Below are 22,918 nucleotides of genomic sequence, written 5' to 3'. Positions count from 1 at the left end.
GCGAATGGTATGCTGGCATTCATAGCAAGAGGATTTGAGTACAGGAGCAGGGAGGTGCTACCGCAGTTGTACAAGGCCTTGGTGAGACCGCACCTGGAGTATTGTGTGCAGTTTTGGTCCCCTAATCTGAGGAATGACATTCTTGCCATAAAGGGAATACAAGGAAGGTTCACCAGATTGATTCCTGGGATGGCAGGACTTTCATATGATGAAAGACTTATCGACTAGGCTTATACTCACTGGAATTTAGCAGATTGAGGGGGGGATCTTATTGAAACGTATAAAATTCTAAAGAGGTTGGACAGGCTAGATGCAGGAAGATTGTTCCCGACGTTGGGGAAGTCCAGAACGAGGGGTCACAGTTTAAGGATAAAGGGGAAGCCTTTTAGGACCGAGATGAGGAAAAACTTCTTCACACAGAGAGTGGTGAATCTGTGGCATTCTCTGCCACAGGAAACAGTTGAGGCCAGTTCATTTTCTGTATTTAAGAGAGAGTTAGATATGGCCCTTGTGGCTAAAGGGATCAGGGGGTATAGAGAGAAGGCAAGTACAGGGTTCTGAGTTGGATGATCAGCCATGATCATACTGAATGGTGGTGCAGGCTCGAAGGGCCGAATAGCCTACTCCACCTATTTTCTATATGTTTCTACCTAAGTATACTGATAACTTGCTATCTGCACCTAATGCTTTTGACAGGTTTTTGACCTGTCTGATTAATTGAGTCTGATTGATGCAGCATTTTAAGATAATAGTTAGATAATAGTTTTCATGTACAACAGTGTGTTTTTTTATTGAGCCACACTGTTCTTTTACACCTGTGCTGCTAGCTCACATCTGCTGCATTTATAGTTATTGTTTCTAATCTAAAGAACGTATGTTAAAAATTTTGTATTTTTATGTTAATTTCACTTTTGAACTAAAAAGTTAAATCTACAGTGCACTTTTTAAAAGCTCATTAGGTACCTTTATAACAAAATAACATACAAATCTTATGCAGAGTTTTTCCAGTTGGGAATTGCATTAAGGATTGAGGGCCAGGATAGTGTTCTACCTGTAAACTTGAATTAGATCCAAACATTGGGTCAGAGATTGAAGTTTTCTGATTAATTATTAATATTCAGTTTTAAAAAAAAAGTTGTTCTTTATTGTCAAGACTTGTTTTAAGTTAGTTCTAGACATTGAAAATCTGATATCCAGGCTTTCAGGTGATATTAGACTTGGGAAAACTTTCTGAAGAATGCACATCTCCATCAGTCCACAAACTAAATCTGCTGCTTCTGTGGTTGGTACATCACTGACTTTTGTAGCAAATGCTAGAGAGCAGTACGGAAAAATATTGAAATACTTAATTCTGAGCTGAGTTTGTGTGTTCTGCTTGTTGAGATACGTGACTTTAGAAAAGAAATATTAATGTAGACTGTCCAAATTAATTTAGGTAATTTAAATTAAGTGTAAATCATCTTTAATTTGTTATAAAGTATTATGTTGCTGTGGCCCCCATTACTGAAGCCTAAGGCGTGTTATAATTTGAACTGCCCAATTGAAAGTGAATTAGCAGAAACTCATGGACACTTGCTGTCCACTTTCTTCCTCGTTGGAGTTGTCCAAACTTATCTCATTGACAGATGGGCATAGGAACTTGCCACGTGGAGAATTCTGAACAGAAAACACACATCCTAGTGTTGCGTTGCACAGTGATTCAGTACATCAGTAAAAATTATGATGCCTGATTCACTAGGGAGTTGAGCTCATGACAGCCTAAATAGAGTAGGGAGCTTGATCAACAGAAAAATTAAGTGAACTGAGTGTGGAAAGTAAATACTGTATTTCCTAGTGTGAGAAGACCGTAATTGTAAATAGCAACTGTGATCACTGAATACAAGCAATAGCTGCATGTAATTTGCATTTTTTTACTACTATGCTAACTATTTCCTTATTGAACTTCAGTATTGCACAATTAAGCTTCAAACATTAACTATTGTAGTGAGTTTCTTAGTATATAGCTTATCAACACTTGACAATCATTCATTATAGATTCAGATTTATTATAGGAGACTATGTATCTAATTGCATTTGTATTATTTTAGGCCCCAGAGTGTGGGAACCACTTTCTTTTAAACCAATTATTTATTGCTTAAAATTTGATTGGTGAATTCAGGTTAAACTGGGAGTTGTCTAATGTGATAGATGTTACAGGTTAGGAATTAACAAGGGAAAGATTTTGAACTGTGCATGACAAGAGAGTCTTTGTCAGTATTTAAGAAAGCATTTAAGTGAGAATTCATAGCCAGCATCGATGTACAGCTGAATTTTAAGCTTTCTTGAGACTGGGAAACTTAATATTGTAAAGATCAGAAAGCCATGTATGGACATTTTTGATACAAAGTTGGTCAGACAAAATTATGGGGAAAACAAATAAATTACTGTTTGAGGTTTGGCCTATCAACCTTGATCTAAATTGTGATAATGTGCGATTTGGAATGGAATCAAATGATGGAGGTGCTTCCATGCCCCTTCTTCCTGGTAATAGTTACAAACCTGGGAGGTATTTTAGTAATCCTGTAGCCACTGTGTGTCATTGATAGAGAGAACTAACTGTGTCACTGATAGAGAGAACGAACAACTAATGTGTTGAGTAGACTGCTAATCAAACAGGTTGGATAGTCCTAGATGTTGTTGAACTTCATTGGACCTTCATTATCTTAACAATATTCCTTACTTGTTCATTCTAAATGGTGAAAAGAAGGCAAGTGTGTTATGAGGTGGCCTCACAATACTATAATTCCTGTTGTTCTGAATTGGCTAGTCCAGTTGAGTTTCAGGCCAACAGTGATTGCCAGTATGTTAATTGTAGATGGACTTGGCAAAGGTAATGTTATTAAATGTCAGGGTTAGGTGGTTCAAATGCCTTCTGTTGCACATGGGCATTTTATACGACTTCTGTAGGGCAAACTCTTTGCTATTAGCATGCCTTTCAGCATGGTGATATGGGTTACTAATCGGATTGAATATCGCTCATCAGCAGCAAACATCCCCAGCTTCTGAAATTTGTGATTGAGGGAAAATTTTTGATGAAGCAGTTGAAGATGGTTGGTCCTAGGCCATTGCTTACCGCTAAGAGCTTCTGAACTGGTATCCTAAGACTGGGATAGCTGATTTCCAAAAATCACAATTATCTTAGTTTTTTTGTAAGGTGTGACTCCGACCACTGGAGTGTTTTTCCCCTAATGCCCATACTTTTTAGTTTTACCCAGGTACCTTGATGTCATAGTAGGTCAAATGCTGTCTTGATATCAATGGAAATAACTCGCATAATCTCTGGAATTCCAAGGCTGTGATGCATGGAGATATGTAGACCTGGTGAAATGGGAGAGAGCAAATTATTGTTGAGATCAGTAGTACTTGATAGTATGGTTGGTAAGATCTTCCTACGTACCATTGATAATTGAGAATAGAAGCACTAGGTGCTAATTTGCCAGTTTTGGATTTGTCCTTTTTTTTTGATCCGGACATTCCTGCCTAATTTATACCAGTGTTATCATTGTACTCAGACAGCTAAACTGAAGACTCAGCTTGTTTTGGCATATAGATATTACTACAACTGAAATGTTTTCTAGTCTAACAGGCTTTGCAGTTTCTAGTGCTTTTAACCATGTTTTGGTATAGCTTGGTGTCAATCAAGTTGCTTGAGAACTGACTTCTGTAATGGTAGAGATCTCCAGAGCGATCCACGATAATTCATAATTTTTCTGGCCACTTGTGGAATATTTTATCTTCTGCATATGTATAGAAGCTTGCCATATCATGTACTAACATAATACAAAGTAACACACACAAAATGCTGGAGGAACTCAACATAATGCAAGTTTTTCTGATTGAAATTCTTACGGTTTTATACAAGTCTTGATGAATGGTTTCTGATATCCATCTCTGAAAATATGGTAGAGAGGGAGGTGACCTTGACCTATCTATGGTACGGATATGAAAATTATATGCTCAGTACAATTTAAAACATTACCAGGTAGCGGTTAGCGTAATGCTATTACTGTGTTTGCTGTAAGATGGGGGTTCACTTGGTGACACTGTCTGTAAGGGGTTTGTACTTTCTCTCCATGAGCACATGGGTTTCCTCTGGGTGCTCCAGTTTCCTTGCACATTTTAATGACGTACAAATAGGGTTAATATGTTGCAGGCATGGTATATTTGTACCAGAAGCATAGAGAGACTTGGGGCTGCCAAGCCCAATCCTTGCTGAAATTACCTAATGCATGTTTGAGGAGTGTTTTGATGGCTCTGGTCCTGTACTTGCAGGTGAATAGAAGAATGAGGGAGGGATCTTACTGAAACCTGTCAAATATTAAAAGGTCTAGATTGAGTGAATGTGGAGAGGATGTTTCTATAATGGATAGTCTAGGACCAGAGGGCATACCTCAGAATAAAAGGACATACCTTTAGAACAGAGATGAGGAGGAATTTCTTTAGTTAGTGGGTGGTGAATCTGTGGAATTCATTGTCACAGACTGTGGAGGGAAAGCCATTGGATATACTTAAAGCAGGGATTGATAGGTTCTTGATTAGTCAGGGTGACAAAGGTCATGGGGAGAAGGCAGGAGAATGGGATTGAGCAGGGTAATAAATCAGCCATGATGGAATGGCCCAATTCTGCTCCTATGGCTTATGGTCTTTTCAATGTACATGTGACAAATAATAACAATATACATTTAAAAATAATAAGTCAAGGATGTGCAAATTCAGTTAACCTATCCAGCTTATCAGCACATTACAACTACCTTTTAAACACCACTAATTCCCTTCACAGTTGGTAGACGATGTGAGACATTTGTCACTTCTTGTCTAATTTTCAGGATTTGTTTCATATGAATATTTCACTGATTTGAATGTGTGCTCATTTCTAAAACTTGACTGTCTCATTGTGTTCTGGATTATTTTAAATATGTTAATTTCCATAACATTACCTCTTAACTTTTAAATGTTTCAGCTTAGGTTTGGATAATATTTCCTTGTAAGTTCATTCTTTGATCATTCTTGCTGCTCTTCTCATCCTTTTGAATGGATGTAGGCCTCTATTGAAGTGTGCAGTTACAGAAAGATGAATCTGAATAAACCATGCACAAAGTTTTAGTATTTCTTCCGTGTTCATTTATTCTATTGCTCTTGAAGTATGTTCAGGCATTCTTATTTCATTGCTTTTCAACATAACCATGGACAAATGATGGGAGCTTTCCTCAATATTATTTCACGGAGTCATAAAGTACTACAGAGCAGAAGCAGACTAGCTGGCCCATGCTAACCTTTTCTTCTACATAGTCCTTTCTTCCTACACCTGGACCACATTCCTCTAAACTCTTTCCATCTAGGAACTTACTCAAACTTCTCCTAAATGTTACAATTGAACCCACATCCACTGGTGGCAGCTTCTATACTCACACCATCTTCTGTGTGAAGTCATTTCCCCTCACCTTTTACCCTAAGTCTTTGACCTCTAGTTCTCATCTGACCCAACTTGAGGGGAAAAAGCCTGTATGCATTCATTGTATCAATATCCCTCACAGTTTTATATACCTCTATAAGATCGCCGCTCATTCACCTGCCCTCTAGCAAATAAAGTCCTAATCTATTCAACCTTTCTCTATAACTCATATCTTCAAGACCCAGCAAAAGCTTTGTAATTTTTCTCTGCACTCTTTCAAGCTTGTTGATATTTCTCCTACAGGTAAGTTCAGATTCAGATTCATTTATTTTTAGAGCAGCCTGTGGTTGAGTCCACTAGAGGATCAGCTATTTTGGATTGGGTGTTGTGCAATGAACCAGAATTGATTAGAGACCTTGAGGTAAAAGAACCCTTAGGGGCAAGTGATCATAATATGATCAAATTCACCCTGAGATTTGAGGAGGAGAAGCTAAAGCTTTGATGGCTTTTCTCACTGTCTGCTATGCCCCCAGACTTGGTGTCGTCTGCAAATTTACTGATCCAGTTATCTCATTAGCATCTAAATTGTTAATATAGATGATAAACAATAACGTACCCAGCACTGATCCCTGCAGTACACCACTCGTCATTGGCCTCCAGTCAGATAGACTAGAGACCATATTTTTGTTCCACGGTCTAATACTTAAAAACTACTTATATAAAATTCAAATTGACATTTAATTGGCCGCAAAGCAGATTCAAAGTCCGCTGTAAAACATATGATTTTTGCAGTTCTTATTGCACACTTTGCATCTGTACTGTTTGCAAAGTTGATGCATTTACATTCATTACTTCATCCAGGACACTTATGTAAATAAGAAATATCAAAAGTCCAAGCATTGACCTTTGTAGTATTCCACATCACCACCTCTCTCCTGGCCTAAAAATAGGTACCTCTCCAATTCCTTTTTCTATTGATCAGATGTTTTTGTGTTTGAATTCCACATAATCTTTGATGTAGGACTTCATTTTTCTTTAAAGCTAAAATAAGCTGTATTGTCTATGTAATGTTACCATTCTCAAAGAAATGAAGGAGGTTTATTGTACAAGAACTTTCCTCTTAACTCCATGCTGTTACTTATTAAGCTTTTATTGGATAAACACTCGAGTTACTTTTTAAACTATTGCTACACAAGTACACCTCCAACCTACTCTGCAAAGTAGTCTCTATTACTTAACAGTTTTAACGTAAAGCTGTATGTCTAGTTGGATTAAATCTTTTAATATTATATATAGTATCACATACACAGTCAAACCTAAGATTGCTCATTTATCATTTTCCTTTGCTGTATTAGCAATTTTTTTCTAAGAATTTTTTATATATGAATGAAACAGTAAAATTTAGACATTAGTCAAAAAATGCTAGTTAATTGATTTTAAGTTAGCTGGGTATGGAATCTGACTTTTGGTTTCAGTTGGTTAAATGTATCTGTCAGTCTGATGGGGGGAAAATCTTCAACTTCCGCCCCTTGTTTACAGGAAGTTCTACTTAACCATCATTGGGTTCCCTCCCAGTAAAATGAAGGAAAGTAACAGTTTCCAGCAAATTGGGGGGTGGACGTGGGGGTGTGAACTGAAATTAACCTTAAGTTGAGTTTTTAAAATCTGCATTAATGTCTATTAAAAGAACAATTTGAATGGAGAGAAAATGAAATGGTTCTTCAATGTGGTGCTGGTGTAGTTTGTAGTGAGTTGACATTGACTTGTTCAGCTGACCTTGGTGGTTGCTGGAAATGAAAGTAGATCTTGAGACTTCTAAAACAAAATCGTCTTAATGCCAATTTCAACTCCCAGCATTTCTATTTAAGCACCATGTGTGCATTTATTCCTTTGAAAGTCTGTAAATGAGAAGCAGGTGATAAGCTGTGATGGCTTCTGAAGGAACAGTACCTAAACCTTTGCAGATGGTGTTCTGTGCTGCATTTTTGCATTGTTGCAGAATGCTTCAGCCACTGGGTAAATGGGTGGTTCACAAACACTATTAATTCTGACTTATGGCAACCTTGGAACAACAAAAATGACAGTTTAACAGGTTTGTTTACCTTCAGTGGTTTCTTATTTAGTATTTTCTAATAATGCACGAGCACTTGCTATTGATGTGAAGTTATTCTGACATTACAGCAATGTCAAATATACAGTATAAAGTAGCTGCTAGGAATAGAATTGACTCTTGAATAAATGGAGAGAGGGAACTTTCCACTGTAGTTTCATGCTATGAAGAGCCTCTAACCATGAATTCAGACATTTAAAGGTACCGAGAAATTCTGTGTAGTTAACTTAAGTATGTATACCACACACAGACACACAGAGAAACATGCACACGCATGCGCAGGCACAGAGAGACGCTTCATAGAAAAGTATCGTTAGTTCTAGCATGAAGTTGATTACTCATGGGCATTTCACATGCCATGTCAGATTAGTTTATGCAAATGAGTTAACAATTGGAACAAAGTAAGTAATTTCTAATGTCAATGAACTATTTTAAAATTGAAAGGAAATGCGATTCATGTGTACGACAAATGGAAATTGACGTGCAAACTTTCTGCAAACATTTCAGTTGAAACTCCTTGTGGTTATGATTCTATGGTATTAATTTTTGATTAATATCAATCATGCTGGAAGACAAGATACCAACACCATCTTGCTGTTTATTTGAATTGTCATAGTAAGGTGTGAATGTTTATTTTAAAAGTTGTTAATTTAGAAAGATTCTTCAAATCATTGACCTGTTTTGAAGAGGAAATAATAGCTGATATAAGTCTTTACTAATTTAATTCTGTTTCACAGTTGCTGATATGTGTTTAAAATGAGTGGACCTGGAGAAAACACTTTGGATCCCGTGAATTCTGATTCAAGGAAACGGAAACTTTCCTCTTTTGATGCTCAGGGTTCAAGGTATGTGAAGAGCTAAAGTTAGAAATTAATTTTGTTGAAAGGCAGTGACAGGGATGTAATGAGTGTAATGAGAACTTTGAATTTTTAGTTTCTCTCTTTGAAGACACCAACAGAAAATATGTGGTGTAGCCCAGTGGTCCCCAACCTCCGGGCCACAAAGAATGCAGCTGTGCAGTGTGTTACGTACTCCGTAACTGGGTTGCCAAACCAGCAGAAATGGATCACTCAGTTGGAGTCTGGATTACTGGAACTAGGAAAGTTTTATTAAAGAAATAAGCAACACAGTACTCTAATAGTAAGGATATAAATGCAACAGTTCAGCAATGATAAACACACATGTACACAGAATTAGGATAACAGGATCAATCAAGCTCTATCATCGTCTAGGGGTAAATGACCAGTTTCAAAGTGACGCAAAGTTCAGTTCAATTGAGTTCCGTTCAGTTCACAGTAATCACTGCCGTGGCGATGGATGGGGGCGGGGGGGGAGGAGAGAGAGAGCAAAAGCGAATGAATATACAAACGGCTTCCACACAGACCTTCGATATTCTTCGCAGTCAGCTTTCGGGCGAGCCCTTTGTAATGTCTTCTGAGGTCACAGACTGTGACCCCTCCGTTTTCAGATACGATCGCTCTTCTGCAGTGAACCTGGCACCCAGGCAAGGGCGGACACACACCAGGTTCCCGCCGATCGTACCTTTCCACCCTGTGCGTCTATGGCTTGGTCCTGCGACCAGCCCTCCAAAACCTCCACCGACTTGTGGCAGGCGCACCGCTTCCAGGGTCTCGTTACCTCGTGGTGTTGTGTGTGTGTTGCCTTAGCGAACCTGGCCCTTTTTATCCCCCTGCTGGGGTATTGCCTGTCCATCACTTCAAACAGTTCGGGGTTCGAAGAGGAGCCGATCTTGACAGCTCTCAGACCGTGTCTCCTTCCGTTAAACTCTCCCGTCCCTTCATTAACATCTCCAAATGCTGCTCCATTGTTTTCCTTATCTCTCTTTCTTCTGAAGACAGGTGGCAGACCAACTGCTGATCCTACTGGTACCAGCACAGGACAGTTAACATCTTAGTCTATGTGTACTTTCGTCACAAGTGGTAGTCAGAACGCACCCAGCACATCTTTAAGAAAAAAGCCAAAATAAACAAGCTAATTAATTAGGTTCCGTCTGGCATGTAAATGTCGGCCCAGCTCAGATGTGCTGGGTGCGTTCCGGCTACCGCTGCACCGCTGCATTCTTCGCGGCCCAGAGGTTGGGGACCACTGGTGTAGCCCATGGTACAACACAGTAAGAACTTCACTGCACCTCAGACCCAGTAGGACCTGAAATTGAAAAAGATGTGTCCCATTTAGAGGTGTTCTCTGATTGATTGTTTTCATGTTGAGTGTTTCACAGTTGTTTTGCATTGATCAGTTTTGAAAAGGATTATTTTTATCTTATTTTCCCACTGTAGGATGGTGGCTATTAGATTACCTTGGATCTTAAGTTTTATGAAAATGTGTAAATTTTAGCTCAGTAGTACAACATAGCAATTATGTCATTTTTCACCACAAAGCTAGTAGGTCTGAATTTAAACTAAGGCATAAGAAATTGTTTAATAATTATGATCAAGATTAAATTATGTTTTAATTAGCACCAGCAAAATTGCAGGTGATAATTGTCAGCAAGAATGTAATTATGTTTTCACAAATTTGAAATGATACTGAATGCCATCCATGACTGATCTAACTGGGTGAATTTGTATTGTTTGGCCTGCTTGAACAATATACTGTACAATATTTCTCTTTGAGAATACTTTGCAATGTGGTAGAAATTGTGCACAAACCTGTAAGTAGTATTGCAGTGTTAACTTGTTTTTTGCTCAGACTCCATTCAATATTTCATTATAAAAAATATCTTGGATATATTGAGTACAATCAAACAGAAAACTGCTGAAGCACTTAGGAGATTGGGTTGCATATGTGGAGGGAGAAGCAGGTCAACGAGAAAACTAGCAGAAAAGCAGAGGGGTCAAGAGAACAGGGAGAATGTCATCTATGTTCATGATTGGGATTGGCAATAACATCTCCACCACAATCTCCATTAGCACAGGTGTACCACAGGGCTGTGTGCTTAGCCCCTGGCTCTACTTGCTCTACACCTCTGACCGTGTAGCTAAGCACAGCTCCAACACCATATTCAAGTTGACCGATGACACCACTGTCGTGGGCAGTGTCAAAGGTGGCGATGAATCAGCATACAGAAGGGAGATTGAAAATCTGGCTGAGTGGTGTCATAACAATAACCTCTCACTCAATGTCAGCACGACCAAGGAACTGATTGTGGACCTCAGGAGAAGGAAGCGAGGTCTATGAACCAGTCCTCATTGGAGAATTTGAGGTGGAGAGGGTTAGCAACTTTAAATTCCCGAGTATTACTTTTTCAGAGGACCTGTCCTGGACCCAGTATGTAAACTTAATTGCAAAGAAAGGACTGCAATGCCTTGATTCAATGCACTATGTTTTGTAGGATTTTCCATTCAAAGGCATTGGTGTTTCCATACCAGGCTGTGGTGCAGCAAGTCAATACACTTTCCACTATACATCTATAGAATTTTGTCAAAGTTTTTCCTACATCATGGGGACATCTGAGCACATCTGAATGAAACACTGTCATAAGAAAGCAGCATCCATCATCAGAGATCCTCATCACCCAGGCAATGCTCTTTTCTTGTGGCTGCCATCAGGGAGAAGGTACAAGAGCCTCAGGACTCGTGTCACCAGGTTCAAGAACAATTACAGAAAAGCCTCAATATCAGGTTTTTGAACAAAAGGGTGTAACTACACTCACTGGCCCATCTATTGAGATGACCTCACTTTAAGGACTCTGTACCTTGTTATTTCATGTTTTTGTTATTTATTGCTATTTGTTTATATTAGCGTTTGCACAGTTTGTTGTCTTCTGGTTGATCTTTCATTGATCCTGTAGGAGTTACTATTCTATAGATTTGCTGAGTTTGCCTGCAGAAAAATGAATCTCAGGGTTGTATGTGGTGAGATATGTACTCTATAATAAAATTTATTTTGAAATTTGAAGGGTGCATTGCAAAGTTGAGGAACTATTTTTTTTTAATTCTGAGAGGAAAAGTAGTATTGGTACAATCTGAAACTGAAGTATCCAGGGGCATCTATGAAGAGATGGAGCTAGTTTTCTGAAAATGTTGAATTTACTTATCAGGTTTACAGACTTGCAGTTTGCCCCAGTGGATAGATGAGGTGTTTATTCCTTAAGTTCATGTTGAGTATCATTGTAACAACATAGGAGACTAAAGACAGTGGGAATGAGATAGAGAATAAAGAGATGGATAATGGAAGCTCAAAAACTAAACAAAAGTGTTCTGCAGAGCAGTCACGTAATCTGCATTTGATTTCTCCTATGCAGAGGAGATCACTTCATGAGCACCCAGTGTCAACACTAAATTGGAAGGAGTACTTAAAGGAATTAGCTCTTCTTCATAAAAGGAGAAAATCTAAAGTTGCTGGAAATCTGAGCAACACAAGCAATATTCTGGAGGAACTCAGCAGTCCAGGCAGCATCTAGGAAAAGAGTGCAGTCGATGTTTCGGGCCAAACTCCAGCCCTGCTGAAGGTTTCGGCCCAAAACGTTGACTGTATGGTTTTTGTAGATGATGCCTGGCCTGCGGAGTTCCTCCAGCATTTTATGTGTGTAGCTGTTTTTCATGCCTCCTTGTTTTTCTGCACTTCTGTGTTCACTTCCTTCCCCTCCTAGCTATGGAAGGAAGGGTTCTGTCTGTTTTTCTTGCAGCCCACCTGTGTCAACATTCAGTGCATCATTAGCTGTGATATCTGTCATCTTCTATGAAATTTCAGCACCAGACTTGCCTTCCCTTTCCCTCATTTCTCAGTGTTCTGAAGGATTGTTTTCTCTGTGACTCGCTGGCTTTCTCGCCCGCCTCCATCAGCTGCTTCCTTGTTCTAAGCACTTTTGCATGTAACCATAGGTGATACAGCACCTTCCCTTCACCCTTCCCACAATCTCTACAGGTAATGCAGCAATTCAGTTGCATTTACAATTTGGTGTATTACATTCAGTTTTCTCTGGAATAACCAAGTGTGACCACTTTGAACAATTTAGAGTTTCTAGGCAATGATGATTCAAACCTTCCAGTTGCCTGTCAAGTTAAATTTTAATCTTAACTCCTATTTTGTCATTGATCTCCCACACTTGGAACAGCACTACAAAAAGTAGTGGATACAACCCAGTCCATCACAGGAAAAGCCCTCCCCAGCATTGAGCCCCATCACAGGAAAGCAGCATCCATCATCTAGGGCCCCCACCATCCAGCCCATGTTCTCTTCTTGCTGCCACTATTAGGAAAGAGGTACAGGAGCCTCAGGACCCACATCACCTAGTTCAAGAACAGTTATTACCCTTCAACCATTAGTCACCTGCGCCATTGTGAATATAACTTCACTCATCACGAAACTGAACTGATACCACAACTTACGGACTCACTTTCAAGGACTCTAGAACTAGTCATCAATGTTATTTATTTATTTGGGTTGTTTGTATTTGTGCAGTTCGTCATCCTTCACACATAGCTTGTCCGTCTTTGTGTGTGGTTTTTCATTCTATTGTATTTCTTTGCGTCTACTGCAAATGCCTGCAAGAAAATGGATGTCAGAGTAGTATATGATGACATACATAATTTGATAATAAATTTACTTTGAACTGTGAATTTCATTTTCTATATGGGCACAGATAATGGAACTCGATAATGATTTTAACCATTTCAGGCACTCACCTTTTACCTCCATGGAGGATGGTGGATATTTCAGTTTAACTCTATTCCTTCACAACAAGCTGGAGGAACTCAGCAGGTCGGGCAGAAGGCAGAAGGTCCTGACGAAGGGTTCCGGCCCAAAACGTTGACCGATCTTTTCCACGGATGCTGCCCGACCTGCTGAGTTCCTCCAGCTTGTTGTGAATGTTGCTTTGACCCCAGCATCCGCAGATTATTTTGTGTTAACTCTGTTCCTTTATTTCTTTATCTGCTGCCATTTGAAGTGATTGCTACTCTGACATTTTGGTCTCTCCATCCCTCCCGTTTTATGCAATTTGAACTGCAAACTTGTGTCTTTGTCACTTTTTTATTCTGATGGGGATCATTAACTTGATATGTTGACTATCCTGTGCATGGATATTCTGTGACCTGCTGAGTGCTTCTGGCATCTTCTATTTTTGTTTTGAATATCCAGTATTTGACTGTACTTAAGAATACCATTTCAATGTAATCCTCATAATACAGATGGCAATATGTTTAACCCTGCTTGCATAACTGTCGGCGCATATCAAAAGATAATTACTTTTTAAAGAATGGTATCCAGAACCATTTACATGTCAAGATGCACCAGCCAGTATCTTCAAAATTTTTAAAGCATTTAACATACCTATTGAGCTTCATTTACCAAAAGATGCTTCATTTTAAGAGCTATCTTGAAGGCCTGCAAATGTGCTCAGTTAGCTGCAGCACTCAATACAAATTAATTCAATCTTTATGGTTAACCAGATTTGTGGGTGGAGTCAGCTTTTAGTGCGACAAATTACGGAAACTCAATTTGCCTTTGGCGTAATTTCCACTTGAATTTCCATGATCTATTTTACTGGTTTGATGAATGTCATGCAAGTTGTACTGAAAACAAAATCCATTGCAATCTATTGGAAACCCCAGGCTACTAATGCTTAGTTCACATGGGTTTGGAAGTGAGTTTGGCAATTACTTAAAAAAATGAAATTGGACGTTTATTGGATAGTAAGTTAAATTAAAATATTCCAATTTTGCAGACTTTGTGCAACAAAAAAACTTTATTTGTTATGAGAAAATTGTATATGGGATAAAAGCTTGCATACACTTTTCATGTTCCTTTCAAAATGTCTCCAAGACCTGTATAGCCAAATAAGTTTTCTTTAAGCATAGTCATTGTAATAAAGAAAATTTGGGTGGATTTTCTTTTGCACCTATCAATAGAAATGTTTGTAAAATTCGAGTATTTAAACACTATGCAGTAAACACTTCCATTTTTAACGTGAATATTGAAGCACTTGTGATTTTTACTGCATTCATTACAGATTCTTACTTTGTTTACATCCTCATTGAGAGCTTTATGATGTTCTTAGTAGGCAGCTGGATATGTTCTGAAAGTAATAAGGTTGCATTCATTTTGATAGCCAATTGCTACTTGATTTATTTGGGGAAACTCCACTAGAGTAAGCAATGCCTCTTTAAATTAGCTCCCGAAAGGTACTGAACTGTATGTAGGGTTTGAAACCCTGAATTTCACCATTCCCAAAATATTGATAATTTTAGATACCATTAATTTTACATATATAACACAGGCTTGAGATTCCATTAAAGCATCTTACTTATGAATGTATTTGGCAGAACTTGCCCAAACCCATAGTAATCTGCTCAACAGATGTCTTGGCACAAACAATATGCTTTTTGAGACTTCATCAAACATGATTGAGTTTTAAACTGGATCCTTCCTCTGTGAATTTTAAATGCATCATTCTGTAACTAGCTCAGGTTAGTAATGTGCTGCCACCTGTAGGAAGATCTGCAATACTGCCACAAGAGTTTTTTTGGTCACCATAAATTCTTTCTAAATATTAGAAAACTTGGCTGTATTACCTAGAATTGTAAATTATGTTATTTTAAATATGCATGTTTACATTGCATAATTGTATTTCAATTTCATTTGACTGTACTGGTCTGTGCTTAAGAAGCAATTGAGGTTCAGAAATTTTTAGAAATCTTTTTAAAGATACAGAATCAGACCCTTCTGGCCCAGTAGTCTGTGCTGCCCAATAACACCCATGTGACCATTAATCTATTAGCACATACGTCTTTGGAATGTGGGAGGAAACAGGGGCACCTGGATGAAACCCACACAGTCACAGGGAAAGTGTACAATCTCATTGCAGACAGTGGTGGAAAATATATTCAGAGATAGAGAAATCAGAAATTTGTGTATACTTATCTGCATAACAATTTAATTTTTCAAATTCCAAATGATAAAATCTAAACAATGAACTTGCAGAAAATAGTTATAAATTAGGAATTTTCATTATTCACGTAAGATTATTAGTTCCATAAACTGTGGAGATGAGTAAGAGCTGTCAATTTTGATCTGTTGTACACTTCGGATGAAGTCAAGTATTTCCTTTAACTTAAGAACAAAGGACAGAAAAATGGCTGATAGAGCCTTTGCCTCACCTCTGCAATGACTTGGGTCCAATCCTGACCTGGGTTTCCACCTGTGTGGAATTTGCGTGTTTTCGCTGTGACACTATAGGGTTGCTCCGGTTTCCGCCCACATCTTGATATGTGGGTTGGTAAGTTAATTCGCAGCTTAAAATTGCCTGTATCATGTAGGTGAGTTGTGGAATTAAAGGAGTGGATGGGAATGGGGGAGAATAAAATGGGAATGCTGTAGAATTGTAAAATAATTAGTGATTATGCTCAATACAAACTTGCCGAACTGAAGGACCGGTTTCTGATCTGCAGGACTCTGATGTTTGGCTGGAGCTGCACGCTCAGCAGCTTTCTGGCAAGACAAAGTAGGACATGAACTGCAACTTGCAATGTTGTGGCGTACTGGGAAGTTAGAGGAGAGTGGGGTTGGGAAATGTGGAGGACCACAGTCACGTATGCATTCAGTTTATATGGCCATCTTACCAAACCCCCCACCTTGGATGCCAAAGTGAATTGATTTTCATGTTACGTATAGTCACAGACAATTGTGACGCAAAGTATTTTATGTTGCAGAAGTCACACCATGTACATATGCAGTAATTTTTTTTGCCTGGTTAAAGCATTGTTAGACATGCAGTGATTTTTGCAAGGTACAGCAAACTGGAGAGCAAACTGCAGACACGAGGAGATCTGCAGATGCTGGAAGTTCAAGCAACACACACAAAATGCTGGTGGAACACAGCAGGCCAGGCAGCATCTATAGGAAGAAGTACGTCGACGTTTCGGGGCGGGACCCTTCGTCAGGACTAACTGACAAAAGAGATAGTAAGAGATTTGAGAGGGGGAGGGGGAGATCCAAAATGATAGGAGAAGACAGGAGGGGGAGGGATAAAGCTAAGAGCTGGAAAGTTGATTGGCAAAAGGGATACCAGGCTGGAGGAGGGAGAGGATCATATCATGGGATGGGAGGCCTAGGGAGAAAGAAAGGGGGAGGGGAGTGCCACAGGAAGATGGAGAGCAGGCAAGGTGTTATTGTGAGAGGGACAGAGAGAGAAAAAAAGGGGAAAAATAATAAATAAGGGATGGGGTAAGAAGGGGAGGAGGGGCATTCACAGAAGTTAGAGAAATCAATGTTCATGGGATCAGGTTGGAGGCTACCTAGACTGAATATAAGGTGTTGTTCCTCCAACCTGAGTGTGGCTTCATCTTGACAGTAGAGGAGGCCATGGATAGACATATCAGAATGGGAATGGGACATGGAATTAAAATTTGTGGCAACTGGGAGATCCTGCTTTCTCTGGTGGACAGAGCGTAGGTGTTCGGCGAAACGGTCTCCCAGTCTGTGTCGGGTCTCACCAATATATAGAAGGCCGCACCAGGAGCACCAGACGCAGTAAAATGTTGATATTAAATTTGTTCCTGCCTGCTAACTTGCTCTGCGGTTTACATGTAGTATGAGAAATGAAAGTTATAATTTCAGTTTCTACCTGAAGGCATAATTGAACAACATGCACATTGAAGACATTTATGCTGGAAAATATCATCTGTTTAAAGGTGAATTGTGTCTGGAAGTGTCGTGGTACACTATGCTAATAGGTGGGACTTGGGGCAATATATAAATAACACGGATAATGTGTGGTCCAATTTCTAAATAAATACCTTTATGATACTAAAAATTCACAGAAAATACTGAGATATTAATAAAATGAAAGAAAAAAAGGCCTTTTCCACTGAGGTTGAATGAGACTGGTATTAGAGGTTATACGTCAAGGGTGAAAGGTGAAATATTTAAAGGGAATCTGAGGAGGGAATTTCCCTCAGAGGGTGGTTACTTGGGGTACATTTAATCACTTTAGAGAACCATTTATAAGTAGACAAGGAAAAACAAGTAAAACCAGTAAGGAAGTTATATGGCATGCTTTCCTTTCCAGGACATCAGAGATGGAAAGGAAAGTATGCCATATGACTTTCTCACTGGTCAGAGGCACCCTCCTTCAAAGAACAAAGACTCATCAGAGATGTCCTCCTTCAAAGAACAGGGTTTCCCTTCCTCCCCACATCTCCTCCATTTCATAGACATCCACGCTCACTCTATCTTCTTGTCGCCTTAATAAGGATAGAGTTCCTCTTGTCCTAACCTACCACCCCTTGTGTCTCTCCATCAAACACATCATCCTCTGCAACTTCAGCATCTCCAAAGGGATTCTACCCCCAAACACATATTTATCTCTCCTTCCATGATTCCTTTGTCCATTTGTCCCTCCCCACTAATCTCCCTTCAGGCACTTATCCCTGCAAATGGTCGAAGTGCTACACCTGCCCATTCACCTCCTCCCTCGCCTCCATTCAGGGCCCCAAACAATTCTTCCAGGTGAGGTAACACTTCACCTGTGAATCTGTTGGGGTTGTCTATGCTGCCTATGTGGCCTCTTCTACATTGGTGAGTCCCGTTATAAATAGGGGGGACCGCTTTGTCAAGCATCTCCACTTCATATTCCCAGTCCCATTCTGATAAGTTTGTCCATGGTGTCCTCTTGTGCCATGATGAGGCCACATTCAAAATGAAAGAGCAACACCTTGTATCCTTTTTGGGTAGCCTTCAACTTGATGGTATGAACATCAATTTCTTTTCCGATTTAAAGCAAAATTCCTTTCTCCCTTCCCTCTTCTATTTCCCACTCTGGCCCCTTAACTCTTCTCACCTGCCTATAATCTCCCCCTGATGCTCCTCCTCCTTCCCTTCATCCCGTGGTCCACTCTTGTCTCCTATCAGATTCCTCCTTCTCCTCTCTCTTATCCACTTGGCTGCACCTATCTCCTTCCCCTCCCCCCACCTTTTTATTCTAGCATCTTCCCCTTCCGTTCCAGTCCTGAAGAAGGGTCTGAGCCCAAAACGTTAACTGTTTATTCATGTCCATAGATGCTGCCTGACCTGCTGAGTTGCTCCAGCATTTTGTGTGTTGACATGGTATAATTGTCTTTATTGCCCGAGGCATTATCAAGTAATGTTCAAAAAGCTGGTTAGGTCACACCTGGAGTATTGTGTATACTCACAATATTCACAAGGATATTGCCTGGATTGGGTGGTTTGAGTTATAGGAAGAGGTTTAATAAGCTGGGCCTGTTTTCTATGGAGTGAAGGAAGCCGAGAGGTGACATGATAAAAGTGTATGACATGATATAAGAGATTATCAGAATCAGGTTTTAATATCACTGGCCTCGTCATGAAATTTATTATGTCGCAGCAGCAGTACATTGCAATACATAACAATAACAATTATAAATTATAATAAGAAGTGTGTATATGTGTGTGTGTGTGTGTGTGTGTATATACACAGACACATATACACACTTCTTATTATAATATAAATGAAATTAAATAAGTAGTGCAAAAAGAGAGGGGAAAACACCAAGGTAGTGTTTGTGGGTTCATTGTTCATTCAGAAATCTGAAGGCGGAGGGGAAGAAGCTGTTCCTAAAAAGTGTGTGTCATCAGTCTCCTGTACTTCCTTGATGGTAGCATATATACATTATGTAGCCTGTGTCTGTTTCCTATGGTATCTAAAACCAGAGGATATAGGTTTAAGGTAATGGAGTAGGTTTAAAGAGAATCTAAGGGTAAATATTTAGTAGTTGGTATCTGGAATGAGCTGCCAGAGGAGGATGCGGAGGCAGGAACAGTAATGGCATTTAAAAAGACACCTGGAAAGGTGCTTGAATCAGTAAGGTTAAGCACAGTTAGTTGGCATTATAGATTGGCATGAGAATCAGTATAAATGGCATTTGTCAAAGGGCATATTTCTGTGCTGTACAACTACAACTTCTATTACAGTTTAGTCAACACTGAGAAATCTTTCAGTGCTGCATACACAAATCTTCCAGGCATTATTTCTGTACTGGCGCACAGGTGTGAAAGAAACTCATTTCCATGTGATTACTAAATATTGTATTATTACTTCAGTATTTCTCTGCCCTTTCAATACAGTATAGCAGCAGAAAATTTACAGAAGTACACATGGGGAAACTTCACAAATCCTCTCAGTTGACCACTTTCTTTAAAAGTCCTCCCCCCCCCCAGGAAAGTGATGTTGCATGCCAAATAAACATTCATTATGCCCTGTGACAGCTAGCTGGAAGATTATAAAACAGGCCTTTTGATACCCATTCTTTGTAGTTTAGATCACATTAAAATTTTTTTATACTACAAACCAATTATAGATTGTACAAATTAATATGGAAAACAAAATTTTGTTTGCATATTCTAACAGGAATTTGTTACCAGTGATTATTGGAGTACTCATAGTTCTGTATACTTTGTTTGTCAGTGTGAACTGCAGCATTGAAAAACGTCGTCGTGAGCAAGAGAGCAAATACATTGAGGAGCTGGCTGAACTAATCTCAGCTAACCTAAGTGACATTGATAACTTCAATGTCAAACCTGATAAATGTGCAATCTTGAAAGAAACAGTGAGACAGATTCGTCAGATAAAGGAGCAAGGTAATGTGATGCATTATAATCCTTCCACAAAACATCAATGTAAAAAATCTGTAATGTAAAACCTGTGCCACTACCATTTTGTTTGATAGTACTACTGTGAAGCATGTTGGAGCATTTCATTATGTTAAAACTCTATACAAATTCCTTATTATTTCTACATTTGGCATGAATTATCTTGAAGTAGAATCATTGAAGTTAAGATTTGGTGAACCCAGGAAAATACTGGACCATATACTGGGTTGTACCAAATCTTCCACCTTTCTCCAAGTTTGTCTATGTTAGTTACAGAAGATATCCTCTGTTTGCGATTCTTCTTTGTCGTTTTTAAAAAATAGCAGTGGGTACAGTGACATTGAAGGTGTTCTGTCGATAAGGAATTAGAATATATGCTACCAGCATTTTAATTTGGGAGACAACCAATTGGTGCAGTAATGTTAGGAAAACAAATGGTAAATGCTTCTTCACTGCTGGCCTTGCATTTGCAGTGAATTCTGTAAAACACATTTTTCAGTTCTGCAAGAATCTTCATTTGTCCAAATTGAGACAAATGAACGCCCTAGATCTGCTGCTTAAAGCACCTACGGTACTATGCAATAGCCTAAGGCACTTCGCACAGTACTGTATTTGTCAATGTGGAGTGAAGAGCAAGTTTCTAAATCCAGCAGGAGCAAAGGATGTTGGAAATAGCGAGTGTGGAGGGCCGCGGGAGGGATGTGGGACAGATGGCAGAGAAGGAGTGTCAGAGGAGGGGAGTACAAGCATATCCAGCCCTGATACAGCAGGCAAGGTCATTTGATACAAACAATTGGTTTATTGATCATTACAAAATATCACTGTGGAGCTTCCTGCTCCCTCCCTTCTCCTTTTCTCAACCTTGATTCCCCTCCCCCTGCCCCTTTCCCACTTTCAGTCCACAATAGAGGAATCAGTCTTATCTTCACTCAAATATGTCATGGAGATTTTTTTTTGCAGCAAAACAGTGCAATACATAAAATTACTACTGTGCAAAAGTTTTAGGCAGCGTATCTATATATAAGACTTCTGCACAGTATATGGCACAGAGGTTTTGCCCTGTCTTTCAGATGAATGTAGGACCTTTTGGATTTTTTTTCCAATGCAAAGGTTCTATGTAAGTGTAATTCTCACAAAATGCTGGAGGAACTCCGCAGTTCAGACAACATCTACAGAAAAGAATAAAATGTCAACGTTCCAAGTCAAGACCCTTCATCTGGAGGACCTCAGCCCAAAAAGGTTACATATAAGTGTAACCTTTTAATGTTGGCGGTGAACTGTGATTCCCTCATTTGAGTTTGTTTTAAGTTCTTGATATGATGCTAAAAGTCTCTGTCCCTTTAGTGGAGAGTCTTGATCTTACACACGTGGTCTTGCGATTATAGCATAGAAATGAAGATATATTTCTATATCATTATATAAAGATTTGAAATTCCTCACCTGGAAAACAGTGGATTTTTCACTGCTGGGTGCATTCTCGTCTCTGTGTCTTGTTATTTAATCTTTCTATTAATTAATTAAGAGATTCAGTGCAGAGTAGGCCCGTTTGACCACTTGAACCACGCCGCCCCAGCAACCTCACAAGCCCAATTAACCCTAACCTAATCAGGGGACAATTTACAATGACAGGTTAACCTACCTGGTACATCTTTGGACTGGAGCAGTAAACAGAGCACCCAGGGTAAACCCACTAATTTGATAGGAAGGACGTAAAGAGACTCCTTACAAAACGGTGGCAGAATTGAATTCTGAATTCTGGAATCCCCCAGTTTGTAATAGTGTTACACAAACCATTCTACTACTGTGGTGTCCACAGTTTTCTTAGCTTATTAGTTTTTCCAACCTCACTGCAAAGCACACTGGGATTTTCACTTCTATTAACAGGGATCTCTTCATTTAAAATGTATACTATAATCGTCACACAGTAAATGTAAAGTTCAGTCTATTAACTTCAGAAACTGGTGTAGCTTAAAAAAATATTCCACTCATTTTGCTGTGCTTGGGAGCTCTTTACAATTCTAGATTTTAAAATGTAGATTAAATAATGGACAGAATAGCCCTAAAAATTTAAGAGCAGTCGTTTTGTTTGTTTTGTCTCTGTGCAGTTAATTGTTTCTCTTCACAGGTAAAGCATCTTCAAATGAAGATGATGTTCAAAAAGCAGATGTATCTTCAACAGGACAAGGAGTTATTGACAAAGATTCATTGGGACCCCTGCTACTCAAGGTAATCTACAATTGCACAGTATATACTAATATTAGTTTTATTTATTTACGTATTTAGCAATATAGTGTAATTTAGGCCCTTCAAGCCATGACGCCCCAGCAACCCCACAACCTCGATTAACCATAACCTAATCACGGGACAATTTATAAAGGCAAACCTACCTGATGTGCCTTTAAACGTGGGAGGGCACTGGAGCATCTGGAGAAAACACACTCATTCCATGGGAGTACATACAGAGACTCTTTACAGAACGGTGCTGGAATTGAACTCAAAACTCCAGAAAGCCCCAAACTGTAATAGAGTCATACTAACTGCTACGCTACTATGGCGCCCAATTTTCTATATGACTAATTCTACAACAACATAGATTGGTAGATTTGATTGTGTAAGTAGACTTGAAGACAAGATTTTAATTTTATGAATACTATTGGACTTCCAATATGAATATCTTGTAAAAGTATTCAGCCCCCAAATTCATTGTTCACATAAATGAATATTACAACTAGGGATTTTGATCAATTTAACTGAGATTTTTTATTTGT

The 22,918-nt window shown here is 39.1% G+C and overlaps 1 protein-coding gene across 16 annotated transcripts in view; it reads left to right on the top strand.

Moving 5' to 3' along the window:
- LOC134342716 (nuclear receptor coactivator 3-like) overlaps positions 1–22,918 on the top strand; it is a 225,418-nt gene that overhangs the window by 154,935 nt on the left and 47,565 nt on the right. For all 16 annotated transcript variants that reach the window (XM_063041176.1, XM_063041171.1, XM_063041168.1 and 13 more), the window contains 3 exons: positions 8,279–8,386; positions 19,966–20,138; positions 22,276–22,376. In XM_063041176.1, coding sequence (XP_062897246.1) covers positions 8,298–8,386; positions 19,966–20,138; positions 22,276–22,376 — 363 coding nt within the window. In that variant the 5' untranslated portion in view covers positions 8,279–8,297. The remainder of the gene's footprint in view (positions 1–8,278; positions 8,387–19,965; positions 20,139–22,275; positions 22,377–22,918) is intronic.

The sequence above is a fragment of the Mobula hypostoma genome, chromosome 2 (genome assembly GCF_963921235.1).
Source record: "Mobula hypostoma chromosome 2, sMobHyp1.1, whole genome shotgun sequence".
In the NCBI taxonomy this organism is placed as follows: domain Eukaryota; kingdom Metazoa; phylum Chordata; class Chondrichthyes; order Myliobatiformes; family Myliobatidae; genus Mobula; species Mobula hypostoma.
This window is presented reverse-complemented; position numbering and strand designations above follow the sequence as displayed.